Source organism: Hoplias malabaricus, chromosome 1 (genome assembly GCF_029633855.1).
Source record: "Hoplias malabaricus isolate fHopMal1 chromosome 1, fHopMal1.hap1, whole genome shotgun sequence".
Taxonomy (NCBI): Eukaryota; Metazoa; Chordata; class Actinopteri; order Characiformes; family Erythrinidae; genus Hoplias; species Hoplias malabaricus.
The window spans coordinates 70,197,285-70,218,118 of NC_089800.1; the positions used below are offsets into that span (position 1 = coordinate 70,197,285).

Here is a 20,834-nt window from a genome sequence, read left to right on the forward strand (position 1 = left end):
GAATTATTTTTTAAATATTAGGCATATTTGTAACTAGCAGATTCAATGGCAATGTAAACACGCTGCTAACTTCACAAATGTATAATAACATGTAACGTTTTAATTTATAATTCTATTTCATAAGAATAATGAGTAATATTTTTAAAAGGACTTTTATTTTTTTAATCTGGACAGAATCGATAATGCGATGTTGTTGTTATGACGTGAGCGAAAACTACGGAGCGCTTCACTGGACAATAATAAAAAAACGCGAAACAAAATATGACCGAAGCGTGTTTATCGGCTTGATTTAACTGCGGCTTTTTTCTTCTAAATGGGGGACTAATTTCTGAGAGTCTCGCGTTCAGTATAATACAGAGATGCACTGGGTAAGAAACACCCATAGTAGCTAACGTTTTCCTCCTGTTCTTATTTGGAATGCCACCTTAAATGGAACGTAAATCAGCGAAATTGGCGAAAACCTTCGTCTCGTTGTGCCACTTATAGCATAATTTGAGACTTCAACTGTTGTTGACATTTGCAGTATTAATTGGTTATTGAATAATTGTTTTAGTTTGTTTTGCTTAGTTTTGAGCTACACTACTAAGTTGCCCTAAAACATTGATGGTCGTCCGTCAGGGCTTCGCTGATTGGCTACTTGCCCGGGAAAAACGTCAGGGACGTTATCTCGATTCGCTCCGTGCTCCCTACGTAGCGCAGCAGGAAGCTCACAAAAGTATAGCTTTAAAAATATATATTTAGCCTTAAACTACGAATAGCGTCCTGTGGTAGAATGTCAGGTGTCTCTCTAGGGCATTTACCGCGCTTTGTGAATAAAGAAGTTTGTTATTTTTAATCACCTACATAGAGCACTACATGGAACATGGAGTCATTTGTAGTGTACACCTAACCGACCGGTCTCAAAGACTCGTTTTTGTAAAATTAATCTCTGCGCTGATTGGATGTACAGAAAACCTAGAAGTAAAATCACGTCTCTGATTGGTTGTTATTAAGAACCCGGTCAAATTTACTCTTTGCGGATATTTCGGCTCTTTTCAGTGAATCAGATTCAGCTCACAAAAGAGTCGACTCTCCAAACAATACTTAATTCAGCCCCATTGTCAATTATCAGTAAATATGGTGATATTTAATTCTGAAATTAAACGCTAGCCTTGTGGTGAAATAAATACATTGCAACATTTAAAGACATTTTCAGGATATATTCACAACATATGCACAACATTCTGACATTATGGCATGTTGCACTAAAAAGGCCACCCTTTAAAGCCACTGGAAACCCATTTAAAAAAATTTTTTCCTTTTTTTTTTTTTTTTCTTTAGTATAATTCTAAACTTGGGTGTTATGTGAAACATTCAGCAAAGTTTAAATAAAAATCACAAAACAGAAATATGATTAATCTGTCTTCAAAAATGACCAAAATATGCTCCCCTGAGAATGGTGTGGGCGTGGTCCAATATACTACTGACAGTGTGTGACTGACAGCTCTCTATCACTGGAGAACAGAATGCTGTTTTCGTTACCATGGCTACACAGCCTCGAGACAGCAGTTGCTGGGTTTATTTCTGGGTTTTTACTCTGAACTACGGTTGTCATTTTACAAAAGATATATTATAAAATGACATAGGCAGTTAGAACTGGTATTATACAGGCGTTCATGTACGAACCTACAGACGTCTTTTGTCTTTTATGTGTCTTTTGTGTGGTTTTGTGTGATTTTATATATATAATTATATATATATTTACATAATTGTACGAACGGTATCCCTTCTAGAATGTCTCCAAATTGGTGCTTTCCCCCACTGCTACTTTGCTGTACATGCCGGCCCAGTCTCGCTGCTATCTCTGCTGATGCGCTGTTAAACACGCTCTGTTTGCTCTGTTTATGTCTTTCACCCCCTCCCCATAACTAATGGCTCCTAAGCTTTAGGTCACCAGTAGATGCGTTCCAAAGCCTAGGCTGCGGCCGAGGTAGGACATGTCCTCGGTAGGACCGTCCTATGAAGACCCCTTTTTAGTAACCCGATGACACAAATGGAACGGTCTATGGAGGCTGCGTTGTGACGTCACCTTGAAGCAATAACATGACTAAGTTTTAAAAAAAAAAAAAAGTTGTTTGCTTATTAATATTATCCTGAAAGGCAATACTACTTTAAAAAAAATTAAATGTATATTTCAAACTTTATCTTTAACCTTTACATTTCAAGTGGGATTAAAAATAACATTCTACCAAATATATGCTTTCTGTGGTACTGTAATATGCCAAAGCCTTTTGATTAAATACAGTAGAGATAAATAGTTTACTTAATTAGTTATTTTACACTTGACAAGGTAAACAAACACCGAAGGTCCGTTTTTGGCCATGTCTTGTATATTTTCTCCAGCGCGCAGTATATGGGCAGAGACTTGTGGGTAACTGAGGGCCACAAAGTATATGTCTGTTACACCTCCGAATGTAGGCTTCATTTCTTGACTGTATACAAAGGATCCTTCACATTGGAACAGCCTTCTGTGATGTAGTGATCGAGAAATGCAGCTGAGCTCGGCCACAGCCTAGGTTTTGGAATGCAGCTAGACTCTTCGACTCAGAGAGGAGGCGTGGCTAATGTAGCCTTGTGATTGGTCAGGGTAATACTGACATAAGCATTACCCACTGCCCATTCTACATCAAGATGAGAGCAGTACTGGTCATTTTCGAGGAGCAATTTGTCATATTACTGTTGTGTGTTTTTTTTTTTAACTGCTGAATGGTTCACATAACACTCAAGTTTAGAATTATAAAAAAAGAGAAAAAAATTCAAAATTAATTTCCCATTTAACGGAAATACCAAAATATTGCATATAATAATTTTATTAAATGTAGGTACTTCACTGGAACAGATTGCCTAGTGTGAGTGCACACTGAAGGGTAGAGCCAGAATGTTCCAAAGAGATTTGAGAAGGGGACAGTTTACTTAGTGCCCTCTCAATTAATGTAGTCATTCTCTTGATATAAATAATACTTATAAAATCTTATAAATCTGCTTAGTGAAATTGAATAAAAAATTATTTTACTTTGTTAAACTGGGGGAAAGATTAAGTAATTTTTAGGAAAATTTTAAACCTGTAAATATTTTTTTACTTCCTTGATATTCTAGAGACTATAGTCAATCCTTTAACTGTCGAGATCTACCCATTTGTATTGTTTTTATTGGTATTTACAAAAATAAAAAATAATAATCGTCTTGTTAATTCGAGTCGCTTTTGGGGGTTCATTGAAAAGAGCCGATTGAAAGAGTCGACTCTTGCCGACCATTAAATCGGTTTCGCACTTCGGCAAACAATGTGAGGGAGAGAGAGAAGGAGAGAGCGAAATCGCAGTGTCGGGCTCACGGGGCTCAGCAGTGAATAGGAACCTCCACAGACAGCGGTCAGACTTCAGAGTTACCCCAGTATCTGCTGTTTTTTCTACGTGTTGTGTCCCTTGTGTGTGTTTAGTTATGAGAAAGAGGACTGCGGGAGCAGAGCTGCAGGACCGCGGACACAGCTCCGGAGAAAACGGACAGTGGGACAAGACCATGGGCAGGAGACTCAGGAGGTCAGTCAACAGCACACCAGCATCTTACTGACTGCACAGTTACTGACCAGCACTCAGTTACACTGTCAGCACCGTGCCCCTGTAATACCTGCTTACTTTACTGCTGCCATTGCTGCGTAAGGTTTCATCAGCTGTGTTGATGTTTTCGTGTTTTTGGATATATTCAGTGTTTAATTTAGTATGCTAGGGCCTAAGATTTTATTGTCTGAGCTTCCATTAGTGCTGTTCTCACAGTGACAGGAGGAAACCTGCTTCCAATTCAATATCTCTAGTACTTACAGTTTCCTAAACTGTGATATTGTTGTGGTTTTCATTATTTGTGTTATTACAGTTGCATTCTTGACTTGTTTTATGAATTGTTATATTATGGCATCATTAGAATACCCGTGGCTTCAGTCATGTTATTATAGTGGAATCCAGGGCAAAAAAATCATTAATGTTGCTATTAATGACAAGGAGCTTGATTTGATTTACTCTGATGTTATAGTGCCTTTAGATTTCCTGAGTATTCATTAATGCTAGTGAAGTAGTGCTAGTACCTGGTTCCAAAAAAACTGTGTTCTTATAGATGTTTCTAGAATATTGGAGGTTTCATTAATCACATGAGATTGAGTGGTGTTATACTGAACAGGAGCATGGTTGTGATTTGGCCGTAGGCAAGAGGCCACAGGCTGGGAACTGAATATAATCACAACTTTGCAGATATTCAGTATAACAACATGACCTCAAGTGTGATGTTGCTTTTCACGTTGCTGATGGTATAGAGCTCCAATATAAAACTCCCTCTCGTGATATTGCTACATTAACCATTACTGGAACACTCATGTGAAGCGGTTAAGTGATGCTGAATTAAATTCCTGTGCTGCTGTCCTTTTCATCAGCTTTTTATCTGGTGTCACCAGTGCCAGAGGTTTCATTAGTACTGTTAATATTGCATTATTGTTCTCATTTTTGGTGTTATAATGAATTCCAGAAATTCCAAGGATTTAATGTAATGTCACGGTTAAATAAATTATTTGAATGGTGTTAAAATGGTTTGTTTACGTTTCATTGTGTTGCTATCATGTTATTACAGTAGTACAAGTGCCAAAGTGTCCATTGTTTAACTGCTGCTTGATTTCTATGACGTTACTTTAGTGAAACCTGGTTCTGTTTGCTGTGTTGTTTTAATGGCACTGATTATTGGTTCTGTTTACTGTGTTGTTTTAATGGCACTAGTACGTGCTTTGATTTTTATCTCTCTCATTATTGCAGTGTAAACTGTGTTGTGTAAGAAGCTTCAAAAATGCTTAGTTACTAATGTGCAGCTGACACAAACATGACGATTGCATCACATCTGTGGGCTGCATTGTGTTTGTCTGCATAAAACTTTCCTTTTTCTGTGTAGTAGTGCCTGTGTAGGCTGTAAGTGCAGGACACCACTGGGGGTATAGAATTTACTGCATCTTTATGGTGTATGGTAGTCTATTACAGTGTGACAGAATTAGATGTAATTTTCAGATGTGACCGCTCAATTTTCAGGCAGTGAATGATTTTCTGAGTGCTTGTTCTTGACTGATAAATACACCTCCCATCTTATCTCTTGTTGCCCCTGCAGCCCCTACCTGGCTACAGTTAGAAGTCAAGGGTCAGTGTTGTGAAGTGTAGGGCTCCTGTTGGAAACTCCAGTCAGACGTGAAGCCCTAGCCGAATGTACTTAAGTTACCCTAAGCTTGTGATATCTGTGTTGCTGATGTATGTGCATATTCTGCATAGAGGAAAAGTACCACTTCTCTTTTATGGCGTCTGCTGACACAGACTCTGATCCATTATTTGTTCTTTAAAGTTGATCTGAAATTAAAATGGACCTTTTGTTTACTAAGTCTTTTCATGTCTTTGGTCACATTTATTGTGTCATAATGTTAGATTACCAGGTGTCCACAAACTTTAGCTTATGGGGTGAATGTTCAAAATGGGCAAGTATGCTTCAAGAATAAGGACATAGCTGTCATTTAAGCATTTTTACAGTTAAGCAAAACAGGTTTGTTCTGTTGTAGTAACAGGTCCGGTGTTTTGTTATGGGGAAAAAAACAACAGAAAGTCTCAGAAGCAAATGATTATTCAGGTCCCAACCGTGGGCTAGGCAATACACAACTTTGATTATAATATGTTATTATGACCATTTTTGTGCATGCAAATAACTATAATTCCTTATACAGTCAGTGTTGACTACACAATTGTGGCATATCTTTGATCTATCTGGGTGTGGGTGGAGCTAGAAATGTGCAGATAACTGATTGTTTAAAATATTAATTAAGTCTTTGACCAAATGAAGAGATATGAATAGGCCTGTCATAATAATCACATTTTTCCCATAATTATAATTTTTTCATTCAATATATGTACATTTTTTTCAATAATTGTTGACCTCAAAATTGGCCATTGTTATTTACTGGCATGTTTATTTATATAGGATTGAACATCATCTGTATTTTAGCCACTCGCTGTGTCCTATCCTCTGGTTCCTGGTGTTTTTATTTTGTTTATGGTTTATTTATTTAGGGTAGTTAAACATTGCTCTTTAAATATTAAAGATATAATATTATTAAAGGTATAATATTATGATTTAATATTGTCATATGCTGTTTTATTATTGTTATATCATTTATATCTTTTGTCGCTTATTGCAATTATTTCTGGCATGTTGATCACAAAAATCGCTATTGTGACAGGCCTAAATATGGATAAATCAGAACATGAAACTCTATTGTTTCTGCTGTTGTTGGTGTTTACTCTTAGTAATGTGACATGGGAGATCATGTGACGGTCACAAAAACTCCAGGGAACCCCACCTATTTCCAGGGGTTCGGTTATATATATGGAAATAGACGAAGGTATTAGAAATGGAATGTGGATAATTCTAGTTTCATAATTTAGTAGAAAAGCAGTATTAGACACAATACCCAATAGTCCAGTCTGATTTGCCAAATAAGCCCTTTATGTAAAACTTGTCCAAATTGTTTTTGTTTACACCAACAGAAGATTTATATATTAGCAAGCTAGTTTGTGTTCACCAGACTTTAAGATATTCAGATATAACTTTGGCCTTTGTAGAACTGAACCATTTAGCTTGTTTTCCTATGAAATAATCAGTAACATAGCCCCCATGAGATAATGCCATTAGTGTAATGTGTGTGATCACATAGAAATAGGCACCTAGTGCAGGAACCATAAACACATCACATTATTATTGATAACTACAGCCCAAGTATCTAAACCAGGCTTAAATATGAGAACTTTATTAAGCGATATTTCATTAATGGCACCACTTTTGAAGATGTGTTGTAACCAAGGTTGTTGCCTATAGAATCAAGATACAGTCATGTAGGTAGTCAATAAATATTTATTTATGAAATCCCATATCATTGTAATAAATACAAAATATATACTGTGGTAAAGATGACATTAATCTGATATGGTATCAGTAATATATCAGAAAGAGTGTAAGAGATAGAAAAAAAATGTCTTGTAACAAATCTGTCCTGAAATAGCAGAATAGCACTCTCTCACTCTGTGTGGTGTAGTAATATTATCTGTGTATTCCTTCCTGTGGGATAGAGTCAGGTGTTTGATAGTTTGAATGACAAATCAGGTGATCTTAAGTGAACTGATGGTATATTGTTATCAGTGATGGCCGATACTCAAGGTGTCAGTATCTGTATCGGGAGAAACAAAAGGTGGTTCATTGTGATAAATGAACCATTTCTCGCCTGGAAGAAACCAAAACTTGTGTTTTTCTGAGCAACACATGTTCACTCCCACAACCGGCCTGAGCTCTTATTTTGAGGCTGCTCCACGACTTGATGCTGGTGGAAGCAGTTGGGCTTTCATAGTTGGATGATAGATAGCTAGATGAGATTTCAATTCCATTTATTTCCACATTTCACAATGACCTCATCATGATATTGCCTCATCTAAATCGGCTACCTGATTTTGTGACTAGGCTTGCTGTCATTTTTTCCATTCTATAAAACAAAGACTGACACTCAGCCATTAAGCAGCAGCAGTTCAGATGACAATCTTTTTCTTTAATTATTTTTAAAACAAATGTATTTAATAATCATTACACATACACTAAAGTGGAAAACAAGAAAGACCCTGCAGAAAAGGGAAAACATCTGAGTTGTGACGGTTGCTTGCCAGTCCCTGTGGTTGGCTGGTCAATAGTGCAGTGTTACTTTATTGTACATGGTTATATTTTGTGGAATCGATGATTTTAATGACTCTTTAAACTTGCTTTTAAACAGCATTCAGTAGTTCTGCATTTGTGTTTTAGAACAGCTGTGTGTTTTTATGTAAACGCTGCTTCTCTGTAGGAGTGAAGCTGTGGGTGAGCTCTGATGTAATGCGAGTGTTCATTGGTACCTTCTGGAGAGAGATGAGAAAAAGGTCGCTGGAAATAAGCATGAGAAAGAGGAGAGATAGAGCACAGGCAAGGAGATTGAAAAGAAAGGGAGAAAGATGAAGAGAGGTGAGAGATTGAGAGAGAGAAGAAAAAAGAGAATTAGAGAGTGAGAGAGAATGAGTGTTTTCTGCTCTAATAGAAAGGGGAGACACGTTCTTTCCCTTTTAACAGAAACCTGAGAGAGAGAGTGATGCCTTCTCCGGTAGCAGATGGAGAGATCATTTGACTCCTTTAGTGGCGAGACAGAGAGGGGGCTTTCTCTATAAACTGCAATGGAGTGAAAGAGAGAGCAAGAGAACAATCAATAGAGAGAGAGTGAGAGGGAGACAGAGAGAGAGATAGAAAGGCTTTCCCTATGAGCTGCAATGGGAGGTGGAGAGAGAAAGAGGAGAGAAAGATCAAGTATGTGAGTTATTTTTTTCTTTAGCAACTCAGCAGAAATGCTTCCCTTTTGATAGCATCACACTGGCTCATATCTCATAGACAGGAGATTTTGTCCTGATACAACTATTTATTCATTGTGCAGCACTTAACCCACATTGTTAGTGCATTTAAAGTTATTTTTAACTTGCAATGTGAAGGTATTGGCCAATGAGAATAGATTTACTTATACACTAAACAACCAACTTGTGGCAGGTTTGGTATTTTTGCCAAAAGATATTAAAGCAAATGTTATTAAAAGTGATATATGGCCTAATGGTTAAAGGACTGGGCTTGGTACCGGAAGATTGTTGGTTTGAGCCTCAGGATCAGCAGGAACATTCATGGCTGAAGTGCTCTTGAGCAAGGCACTGAACCCCCAAAAACGCTCCCCGGGTGCCAGGGATGGCTGCCTGCTGCTCTGGGTGTGTGTTTACAGCCCCTAGTGCACTAGTGTGTATGTGTGTGCGTGGGAGAATTGACAATCCAACACAATGGGCAGCACTTTGAACACATTTTATAAGTGGTCAGAAACTTGTAAATAACTCATGAAAGAATAAAGTTACACCATTGTTTTTCTTGTGAAATTCCCAATAAGTTTGATATGTCACATGACCCTCTTCCCATTGAAAAAAACAAAAGTTGGATCCAAAATGGCAGACTTCAAAATGGCTGCCATGGTCACCACCCATCTTGAAAAGTTTCCCCCCTCCCATATACTAATGTTCCACAAACAGGAAGTTAATATCACCAACCATTCCCATTTTATTAAGGTGTATCCATATAAATGGCCCACCCTGTAGATATTGATTAGAATTGATGAAGAGGATCTGTGTATCATGCTTCAGAAGAAAGTTCCGGTCAGTCTCCAGAGGTTTGGACTAAATTAGTCTGTCAGCTGTTAGGGAAGTGTTCAGTTTCCAGGAAACTGGAGCAACTGCAACTGAGCCTAAGGTCACCATGTTCAATGCCAAATGTCAGCAAAGAGTTGTAAAGAACCTGCCAGATTTTTTGAGGCAGTACTTTGTAATGGAGCACCATCAAGTACCTCTGTGATGATTTGGAGTGGCTTTTGTGATGTAGAATTTACAGCCAATTTATGTTTAAGCATCGAATTTATGCTGTAAGCAATGCAGAGGTTTTGAGTAGCTGCGTACCCTATGCCATAGTCTGATACGCACCTCCCCTGAAATGTAACTATTCATCACAATGATGCAGAACACAACAACTTTTAGACCAAATTTTTCAAGTTGAGGAAATATTAAAAGAAATATGAAGTCCTCTACAAAGACTGTCAGATGGCAGCAAATTCATGGAGAGAGACTCCCTCAGACATCAAGTTGCATGTCGAAGAAGGAATGAAGAGGTGGAAGAAAATAAAGATGCCTCAAGAAAATAAAAATCATTATAAAAAAAAAAACATGCCAGCATTTTATTTTTTTGGCAATACAAGTAAACTATTCTTTGGCCCAAATAGCACCATACTCACTACATAGCGCACTTCACATATTATAAAATTAATACTGCTATGCCAACTCTGAAAGAAACTGTTATTTTATGACCTACATTGTGCAATACATAGGTTGGGGTAATTGTAATTATACACAGAATAATATGTAAAATGTCCTATGTCAGTCCATTAGAGCTTCACTTGGGGCCCACCTCTCTCTCTTTCTATTTGCAACCCCAACATTCCTGCTGTAATTTTTTTTTTGTGCATTTAAAAGCTACATCTAACCACTAAGGTAGCCGTTTAGATCCAATCAGCAAGCAGCTACAAACCTAAAGTTACTCATTGGGCCAAACCCATGAGCATCCAGTACACCCACTTCATGGCTAGCTCTCATCAGGTATGTACCTCCACTCATCAGTGTTTTGTTAAATTAAGCCCATCACACAACAGTGAAGTCTGGCATCCTGGTCCCAGCCCCCTCCGGAAAGGTAGCCTTGCCGTCCTTCCATACTCATAACCATAAATGCACTGGCCTCCCTGGTGACTAAAGCCATACCAAGCCCCACTGGCACTGTTAATGCATGCTCAGTGCCACCAGTTCCATGTGAATTTTATGCACAGTATCAGTTACCAGCACTATTAAAAACCATAAATCCACACTGGCCGCCCTGGTGACTAAGGTTGCACCTAGCCCTACTGGTAGTGTTAATGAAGATATTTGTGATTCTGCCCTAATGAGTTAACGGGGTTATTAGCAAAGTGACATAGACACACCAACACACAAGTATAAATGCTCACAACTGCTGCAAAGCTGTAAAAGCTATATGTTAATAACCTTGATATCAGAAGAAATACTGGGCAAGTGAGTGTCTCTCTCATGTAACAGAAGTAGTACATGTGCTGTAAGATGCTCCTGTAAAGCATCACCGTTGCTCCTGGTTTGAACTGAAATGTGACCCTGCTGTTGCTCTCTACCTGACTCTGTAATCTAAGCTTCTGTCCAGCATACAGGTGCGCGTAGACGGTTTTTATATATCTGTGCACAGGAGCTGGCATCTTTCAGCTGAACAGAAGCCATGCAATACAAGGTCAAGGTCAAGAGGAGTCCAGTTCTGTTTAAACTCATCTCTTTCAGGAAATAGAGCTGGAACAAGAGCCTTCAGCCGGCATTCTTCCAGAACTTTCCGCCATGTTGTTTAGCAATGTGTATCTAGTTTAGCAAGGTTGGAAGAATCTGCACGTATTCCAGTCCTCAGGTCAAGAATGTATTACATTATTGATACTTTCGGTGTTTAAAACTTTTCAGAGTATATTATACATAGACTGCTGATATAGACAACATTGGCTAAACAGTAGATGCCAACTCATCCATTATTTTTCTGCCGTATCTTTGCTGCAGTAACAGCTTCTGGAGAGACTGTAAACCAGATATATGAACATTGCTATGAGAATTTGCTGGCATTCAGCCTCTCAAACATTATTTCTCGATGATTAATTCTGGATAATTATAGTTAATTTCTGCATTGTCTGACTTTTGCTGAAGTCTTTCATCAGGCACCAATCCAATGATTGTTAGTACCGCTTCAAAAGACTATGGTATAATTTTACGAATTGTCATTGTGAGTCACATAAAAACAAATGTGAAGGTTTACAAATCATGGTTTAGTTCCTAGTTGACTTCTTGGAACCATGAGTGGTCTTCCAAGCATGTTGTACTCCAACTCTCCCTTGGTGGCATCATGGGACGGAGGCCTAGCTAACTGTAGTTAGAGAAAACTGGTTAACATTTAAAAACAAATAAGTAATAACTCTTTCCTTCAGTGAACTCATGACCCAGAATTACTCACACTGTTGTGGTTGCACTGCTCTTTCACAGGTTTTTTTGTAGCATCATCATATATTAAGCACTTATTTGCCAAATGCTGAGTCACTGTCCGTCTCCCTGGAGGTTTCAGAACAAACTCCAGACCCGAGAGATTTCTCAGTGTTACCGATTTAGATCCTTATTTCAGCTTCTCTTCTGAAAGAAGGAAGATATAGCTCAAACCTGGAGTCAAAATCTACAGCAGACAGCAACAATGAAAAGGGCTCATTTCATGGAAACTGAATTTTTTTTCAGTTGTCTGATATTAGTTTGAAGTAGTATGTAGTCTGTGGACATGCTGTTGAGTTAAAGGTAAGGTAGAAAACACAAAAAGAGCATGGGAGAGGGACAGAGCATTTGAGAAAGGGGTCAGAGAGAGAATGAGAATCATGAAAGATACAAAGGGGAGATGAGAATGAGAGTAACATGACCGCACCCAATTAATTATATTGCATATTATATGTGTTTTATAGAAACTCTATTATACTGGAGGCTGTGTTACAGTGCTTCCACAAAGTTCACATCATGTTAAAGCCACAGAGGAACACTTGTTTTCTTGTGGTTTATTGCTCTAGATTACAATATCAGACAGATAAAGCAAGAACTACATAACGAGGAATCATGAGCCCAGCAAGGTTCTGAACGTTTGGTGGATATTATGCCAGATATTGCTACAAATTGTACATCAGGAAAGCTGTTGTAATGCTTTTTTCTTCATCTTATTTTTGTTTACAAGTTTTAAGTTAATTTGTAATTTGTCTGCATTAATGCTAAGGGAACAAATTTGAAAGTAGCATGTTTACTCACAGTGTCCACTATAGTGTATCTAAATAAACGACCAGTATTGGGCAGGCAGGACTGTTGTTTTTGTGATTAGTGTAAGTAAAAAAGCTGTGGACAGCGCCCCGACCTGCAGTCTGGTTAGTGAGACAGTGATGAGGTCAGCAGGAAAATTTCCTCTGGCTGCTCCCTCAATCTCCTGACCATAAAGCTTCCTCTTACTTTTTAGACTCACAATTACAGACTGTTCCTTCACAGTTCTCCAACCTCAGCATCGTCACTGCTGATACACTGGAACTACACAAAAAATGTGCGTATTGTTGGATGCATTTGGTTTCTTAGTGAGTGCATAACAGATCTCAGATTGGTCATTTGATTTGTTTAGAGTAATAATGAAAAAATATTCCTGTTTGTGCATACTTAAAACACACAAGCATGGCTGGGTTGGTGTAGGCCCTGAATGATTCCTCATGAATATGTTGAAATCACAAACTTTGTTTGTTAATAACCCGTTAAAGCACAAATTAATTATTTCAAAAAGTGTGAAATAAATCAATCCAGTTAGTTATTTGTGATCTGCCTAAGTATGAAACATGGTATAAAATGTTTTAAAATAAAATAAATATGGCTCAATTTGGCCAAAATGACAAGAAAGAGAACAAAGTGAAGATGATTAAAAGCCAGCTTTTCTGCTTCTTGTGCCTCACACTGCTTGAAACTAAATAGACATTTATAAACAATGACTGAACAAATTTTTCTGAAGTAGGGCTGTTTAGAAAGGAGGAGAATGGTACTGCGTTGTTTGGTCCATGTAATCTATTGATCAAAGCATGTCACAGACATTTTATTTAAAACTTGTGAAGAAAGAAGTATAAAATGTCCCTTTAAACAAAAAGAATTAGCATAGAGCCAGGAGAAACGTCCAGTTATTGAATTACAGATGTCGTTTTTGTCTTTAAAATTTGAACAACCTCAAACTCTTTATTATGATTTTGTAATGTTACTATTTTTCTTTGTGCCACTGGAGGATATGAGAGGAGAATTTTAAAAATTAAATGTCATTTACTTGAAGAGATATTTGTTTGGCTCTAATTTTAACGAATAAACAACTTTCAGGTGAAGCTGAGTACATCCTCTTGTTTTACTGCAGAGTGTTAACAGGCAGAGACCGAATATAAAATCACTCCCTGCTCCCTACATAGGCCATGAAATTATAGCTTCTACACCCACTATTTAATGTCTCATGTGTAGTGCGCTGTATAGGGAGCAAGGAGCTCTGTGATAACTTGCCAGAGACAGTGATAAAAAGCAAAATGTTTTAGCTGACCTCTCTGAGAATCACTGTGGTGGTACTTTCATGGGTCCATATTCAGTACTTTTACTTAAGGAACATAAATGTACCATGTTCTATATTATTGTACTTTTTAAGCTGTGTTGATGCCCCGTTTCATTTCCAGGGTTTACAATTTGTTATTTTATTTTGCACAGTATTATAATGAAAGCTGTTATCAAACATTCACCTCCACTTCTGGAGAAGGGAATATGATGTCCCTGTAGGGAAAAAACTGGACTTTAAATCCACTGTTGAACTTTTAAAGGTACACACTGTTGTACCATTAGTGGCCATTAATGTATCTCTTCTGTACATTTTTTCTCAATTTTTTTCTGTACATTTTTTTTCAATAACAGTGCTGGAAGCATCAGTCTGGGTGTTACTAATTAATTCCATTTCTGCATCAGTGTAATTGATGATGGCGGGTACTGGTGAGTGGTCCGAGGCTGGCAGCTGTAGATGGAGGTGAGCAGCTGGTCTGGTCTGGACCGCAGGAGAATCTAGCCAGACAATCTTCCATCAGTGGGCCGTCATTTTCTTGAAAAACTGTCAGGAGAACAGTTTAGATTAGAATGAAATAGAAAAGAAAATGTAAATATTTTCATTAGTGTAATGACCCCAGCTGATCCGACTGAAAAAGACTCATTAGAGGGAGGGAAACCAAAGGGAACAGAATTTAAATCATCCTGAAATATCGGCATGTATCCGCTTCACTATCATCAAACCAAAGACATCGTAGAGCACAGCATTCGAGTTTACCCCCATGTCCATGAGTTCCTGAAACAACAACTTTAATCTAGAGGAAGAGGATATTTACCAAAACCTAAACTGAACAAGTGGGTTTTGAACCTAGGCTTAAAAATAATGACTGTGTCTGCGTCCTGGACACTAGCTGGAAGATTGTTCCTGAGCCGAGGAGCTATTTAGGAGAACGCTTTCCCCCCACTGAAATCTTATTATTTTGGAAACTAGTAAGTGACCGACCCCCTTAGATCTGAGTAATCTTGGTGGTTCATAGTGTGTGATGAGGTCGGCGGGCAAGACCATGCAAGGTTTTATACATTAGTAAAATAATTTTGTAAATAATACAGAATTTAACTGGAAACCAGTGAATGGCTGATCAAACTGGGCTGATATGATCAAATTTTATGGTTTTAGTTAGGACCCTGGCTGTAGCATTTTGAATTAGCTGGAGTTTCCGTACGTTTCTGCTGGAACATCCTGACATTAGCGCATTGCAATAATCTAATGTTGATGTAATAGGTCATTCCTTAATTTAGAGATATTATGAATATGTAGGAGGCGGCACGGTGGCGCAGGGACCTGGAGGTTGTGGGTTCGATTCCCGCTCCGGGTGACTGTGAGGATTTGGTGTGTTCTCCTCGTGTCCACGTGGGTTTCCTCCGGGTGCTCCGGTTTCCTCCCACAGTCCAAAAAACACACGTTAATAAGTGGATTGGCGACTCAAAAGTGTCCGTAGGTGTGAGTGTGAGTGAATGTGTGTGTGTGTGTGTGTGTGTCTGTGTTGCCCTGTGAAGGACAGGCGCCCCCTCCAGGGTGTATTCCCGCCTTGCACCCAATGATTCTAGGTAGACTCTGGACCCACCGCGACCCTGAATTGGATAAGCGGTTACAGATAATGATTGAATGAATGAATGTATGAATGAATATGTAGGAAAGCTGCTTTTGTAATATTACATATATGTTGATCAAATGATAGATCTGAGTCAATGATGACACCCAGATTTTTTAGCTGATGAACTTGGAAAATGTAGTATTAAGTCTGATGTCTTATTTATATTTATAGCAGGTTTTGGACCTAAAAGGAGAACCTATGTTTTGTTACTGTTTAGTAGAAGGAAGTTTTGCGACATCCAGTGCTTCACATCTTTTAAACAGTCCTCCATTTTCTTTAGTGTTGGTCTGTAGTCTGGTTTGGCTGATATGTATAACCGTGTATCATCATAGTAACTGTGGAAGGTAACGCCATGCCTGCTTATAATTCTGGCCAATGGCAACATGTATAATATGAATAAAAAGGTCCTAATATGGAGCCTTGGGGGATTCCAAATTTCATTTTTGTGTGTTTAGAGGGTACATTATTTACTTTTATGAACTGATAGCGATCTGTAAGATAAGACTTAAACCATGATAGGGCTGTCCTCTGATTCCTACCATGTTCATTAGACTTTCTAGCGGGATAGTATGGTCAATTGTATCAAAAGCTGCACTGAGGTCAAGTCGAACCAGCATGGATACACAGCCTTGATCAGAGGCGAGAAAAAAGATCATTTGTTATCTTAATTGCCTGATTATAAGTTTAGAGATCGCACTAAAGTTCTCAATCTTAGTATTAAAGGTTTTGTAAAATTCACAAATTTAAACTTGGTTCACTAAGTTAGCATTGGAATATAAACTTGGATACCTCACTTAACAAAGATGTTAGGAGATTTACATCTTTAACTACTGTACTGAAGCAGGTTATATGCTAATCAGCTAATTATCGTAGGCTAATGTCATGTTAATTTAAACATTGGCTGATCCAGCTAGAGATTTAAGAGAGCTCTAGAAGAAACGTGCCGTTCAGAGGCCTCACCCACCCCGGACTTTCTAACCTTGTGTGTCATTTTCAGCAGTTTTTCCACAGTAAAAATACCACAGTGGTCTTGCTGGACAGAACCTGTCAGTTTGGATGTTTACATTTGTATTGTAACCAGGGTGTGTTCTCCAAGAGCTAACTGCTCTGTTTATGGAACAGTGGCCTGCTAAGCAGGTGTTTCTGCTCCACCCTATGACTTCTTTACGGTGAAGACTACAGTTGTGCACATCAGGGTGTGCTTTTTCTAGGAGGCTTTACACCTAATTTTGAACCAATGCTGTGGGGATTTTTTTCATTTTATTCTAACATGATGAACTTGTCATGTTCAGTTTCTTTAGTGTTCCGTTTTGCTTCATACTTTTATATGGAGAGTATAAAGGCTGTCTAGGTGACAATTTAATGTCTCTGTTGTCATTGGATATACTTTAAAGTAATTATTTCTCTGCTATGATACAGTTGACTTTAATTTAAACATGTAAAATACAAGTGTGGGGCTGTTAAGCTTCAAGGCTGCATTTTTGCTGCTTACCTTTACAAAAAAAAGCAGATCATATGTTCTACAGGAATATCAGTTAATAGCATGTTTAAAATGTTATTTCATTAAATATTCCACAAAACCCATATGATATCACTTCATAGTGTACCACTGTACACCACAAATATGCAATATTTTCACTGCAGAATTTTAAAGTAATTGGCAACAAAATAAACAGAGTTGTCAATTGAACTGGATCATGATAAATATTCAGCACATTCAAGGTTGCAATCTTGGCCTATTACTTCACTGTTTTGTAATAAGGTACTGTCAGAGTGTGGGCTTAACTGGTGTTATGTAAAGGCTAAAGAGAACGGGGGGGGGGATCACAGATTCTTGTTATTTATTACATATTTAAAGAAAATCCCACCTTTTGCTGTTATAGACATGAACAAAAATACACATATGCTAACAATTCCTGAGCTTTGGATATTGCTAATACTACCTCACTACTCATGATGTCCTGATAGTACCCACGTGGTGGTGGATTAACATGGCTAGACCCATTACAGTGAGTTAGTGGATGTGTGCTATCTCTGTTCCGATGTGAGCATGAATTCACCTGCATTCTTAAATTTAGACCACCATCTTTAGACCACGATCTTACCACGTTGCTATAGAAATGTCTTAGGCCTTTTGCTTTTAAATGTCTGTTAACTGTTGCATTGGGTGGTGCCGTTAAAAACTGTAATAAACATATTTCACTAGTGGTAGTATTTTTTTGTAGAGTTATTGATATAATTATTAGTAGTGAACGAATAATGGTTGAGCTTTATAAAACATTCACAAACACATACTCATCTGGTTTTTCCAGACGCTGTCTGTAAATTGGTAAAAAAAAAAGTATCTTTTGTCCAGTAGCTAGGCTTTCTCTCTTTACTTATGGCAGAATAGCAGCCTTTTGGAGGATTTTAGACAACTAAGAAACTGCCAAATGTTGAAAACCATGAACTGAGATGAGGATATTGCTCTCTTCCTGGTGGAAATATTGACTTATTTTTGCTGTAGATGGAACTGACTCTAAATATGGAAGCACACAGCTACATGAAAGCAATCCCAGACAGTACCTAACATATTACAAAAATGAAGCAATTCAAGTACCAAATTAGCTTCTGTGGTAATTCAGTGAATAAAAACGCACAGACAAGATAAACTTCTGCCACATACAAACAACTGAAACCGTTCCACCTTAAAAAACATGGAGCTTCTGAAAATAAACAAACCAGAAAAGTGTCCCCTCAAAATCACACACATCCACTGTAAGGCTCACTCTTCAGATATAATGACCTTCTGCAACAACCTCAGTTTGCGGAGGTCAGGAAACTGGACTCCACTAACCTTCATCTTCCAGTCTCTTAGTAACGTGGGTAAAATGTAATATTGATTTTCTAGGTAGATGAACAGATTCAATTCACATAGAGTACGTATTTGTTCATCTCCAAAGGTTTCCATAGCAACGTCAGACTGATAGATAGTTAAGGTCTCCAGCGATGTTCCTGAAACTTGTTTTGATTTGTAGCATAGATGAGCAGTTTGCTTATACACTTCTGTTAAAATGCAACTCTCTCTCTCTCTCTCTAAATAATCATGTTACATTTTACGTTGCAACAGTACAGTAGAAACTGTAATAACAATGGTAGTTTCAGTAGGTTTAGAGAGATCGTTCAAAGTCTACAGAGAAAATATACTTCTAATGAATGAAAAATGGCAGACATGTTTCTCTCTCTCTCTCTCTCTCTCTCTCACACACACACACACACACACCCATGCACATACTCGTGTTGTTTTTCCAGATGTTCAAGAATAGACGTTTTTCACAATGAGCTCAACATGATAAATTTCTCCTGTATGTAACTTTTACACTGAAAAACCTCGCTCTATATATCTTTCTATCTCTAACTCAGTTCTTAAGTACCTCACATCCTCTCTCTTTTTTTCCCTCTGTCTCTATCTCTCACTCGTCTGCGCTTCTCTCATATCACTTAACAGTGTCTCTTTAGGGTCACCCTTCAGATAAAATTAAATTTTTTATCCCATCAGGAGAAAAATGTCCTAACCAGAGAAAACAGGGCTAATAAAATGCTCCTGATAAAAACATTGTTATAATGCATAGTGGGTATCTATTATTACAAACCAATGCTTACAAACACTGTGGTCAGAAGTTTGTGGACACATGTTCATCTGACATTTCTTTCAAAATGAACGTTAATAAATTGTAGTTATACTGAAGCTACTCCTGTCACTCATGTATTTTTGTAAGGATTTAATGGCATTCGGCTATTAGGGCATTAGTGAGTCCAGGAACACATTTCCATTGCTCCTCCCCACTGCTGAGGACATTTATACCCCAGTCCCAACACAAACCCTAACAGTGAAAGAGGTAGAGACATGCAAGTATAGCGGATTCCCCAAGTCCCAGTTGGCCCCTAGGTCCCCTAAAGTCCATGGCTGACATTACAGTATTTTGTGTTACTGCTTGTTTTATGTCAGTGACTTTTATTTTGTCCTGGTGTGTTTGTAAATTAGCGTTTGAGTCAAGCCATTGCTCAAATAAGGGAGTCAATCGCTCCCCTTTTTAGATGAGAAGTGTCTAATGGAACCCATGTATAGCTCGCCCATTCCTTCACTCATGTACATATGCCTTCATGTTTTGGAAATGCTCCACAAGGGCCAGTAGTCCATGATTTGCATCAGTTACACTTGTTCATGTATTTTCCTCCCTATTTCTTTCATTTCCTTCTCTTTATTCTGTCTCTGCCTCATGTAACCCCCTCATTTTTCTTCTTCATCACATTTTTTGTGACATATGGCCTAGAGCATTCCTAGAAAACAGAGGTCACTCTGTGTTTGTCCGTCTGGCTCCTCAACAGACAAACACAAACACACATACAGAAATCACAAAGATGCCTTTGAGGTGTGTCTGAGTGTTATTTTTAGAGAGAGTGAGAGAGAGAGCTACTCAAGTCTCCTCTATCTAGTTCCAGTCAAATATTCCACTGCCCAAAATCTCTCATTGACTTGGCATTGAGCATGGTGACCTCACTGCATGTTCATACTAGGAGTCGACAAGTTGCACATGACACCCCAAGTTTGCCACTTGTGGGCTTGTTCAGGATGTCACTTGTGGGTGTATATGGTTAAGGGAGCTCGATGCAGCCTGCTGACAAATATTGTTTACAAATCACAAATGTGTGTGAATGGGGTGGGGACTCACATGCAGCTGCTCCAGTGTATCCCATCACATTTGAATGTTTTCTTTGGAGATTTAACAAACAATGTGTTCACAACTGAACATTTGTTTTCCCAGTTGAAGCACCATAATTTAGCTGAATTCACTAATTATGAGGGTTGTCTACAATTGTTTGGATATAGTCTCAACCATGATATAAATCCATTCAGAGACTGATAGGCTGTAATTGGCTGCAGCTTTGCTGTAGGCTTTGATTGGCTCTTACTGAAGTTAGGGATCATTATAGGCAGGATGGATACTCTTAGAGTAAATAGTATTTTTCTTGTATCGAAACAGATATTTAACGTGTGTTTATGTGTGTTTTCCAGGACTGGTCTGCTGTGGAGGTTGCGAAGGATCTTTTTCTGGCTTCTGGGGATCTACATTGCCATTCCTGTCATTATCAAACTCTTCCCTTCCATCCAGGCCAAGCTAGTATTTCTTAACTTTGGTGAGTGCTCAGACTATGCTGTTCTTCTCAATTAGTTTTTAGTATTCAAGTACAATAGCCAACTTTCCCCTTCACACTATACTATAAAGCTCGGAGGTGAAGTGCTGTTGAATAAACAAATCCATACGATCAAGAAAATATCTGGAAACAA

At 38.2% G+C, this 20,834-nt stretch overlaps 1 protein-coding gene across 2 annotated transcripts in view; it reads left to right on the top strand.

Annotated features, from left to right (window-relative positions):
• Positions 1-259: 259 nt before the first annotated feature.
• abhd12 (abhydrolase domain containing 12, lysophospholipase) overlaps positions 260-20,834 on the top strand; it is a 35,896-nt gene continuing 15,321 nt past the window's right edge. Inside the window, exons 1-3 of one of the 2 annotated variants that reach the window (XM_066672372.1) lie at positions 260-368; positions 3,476-3,575; positions 20,562-20,683. In XM_066672372.1, the coding sequence (XP_066528469.1) occupies positions 3,478-3,575; positions 20,562-20,683 (220 nt within the window). In that variant the 5' untranslated portion in view covers positions 260-368; positions 3,476-3,477. Of the gene's footprint in view, positions 369-3,230; positions 3,576-20,561; positions 20,684-20,834 lie in introns of those variants that run through there. The other variant, XM_066672365.1, reaches the window with a different exon arrangement.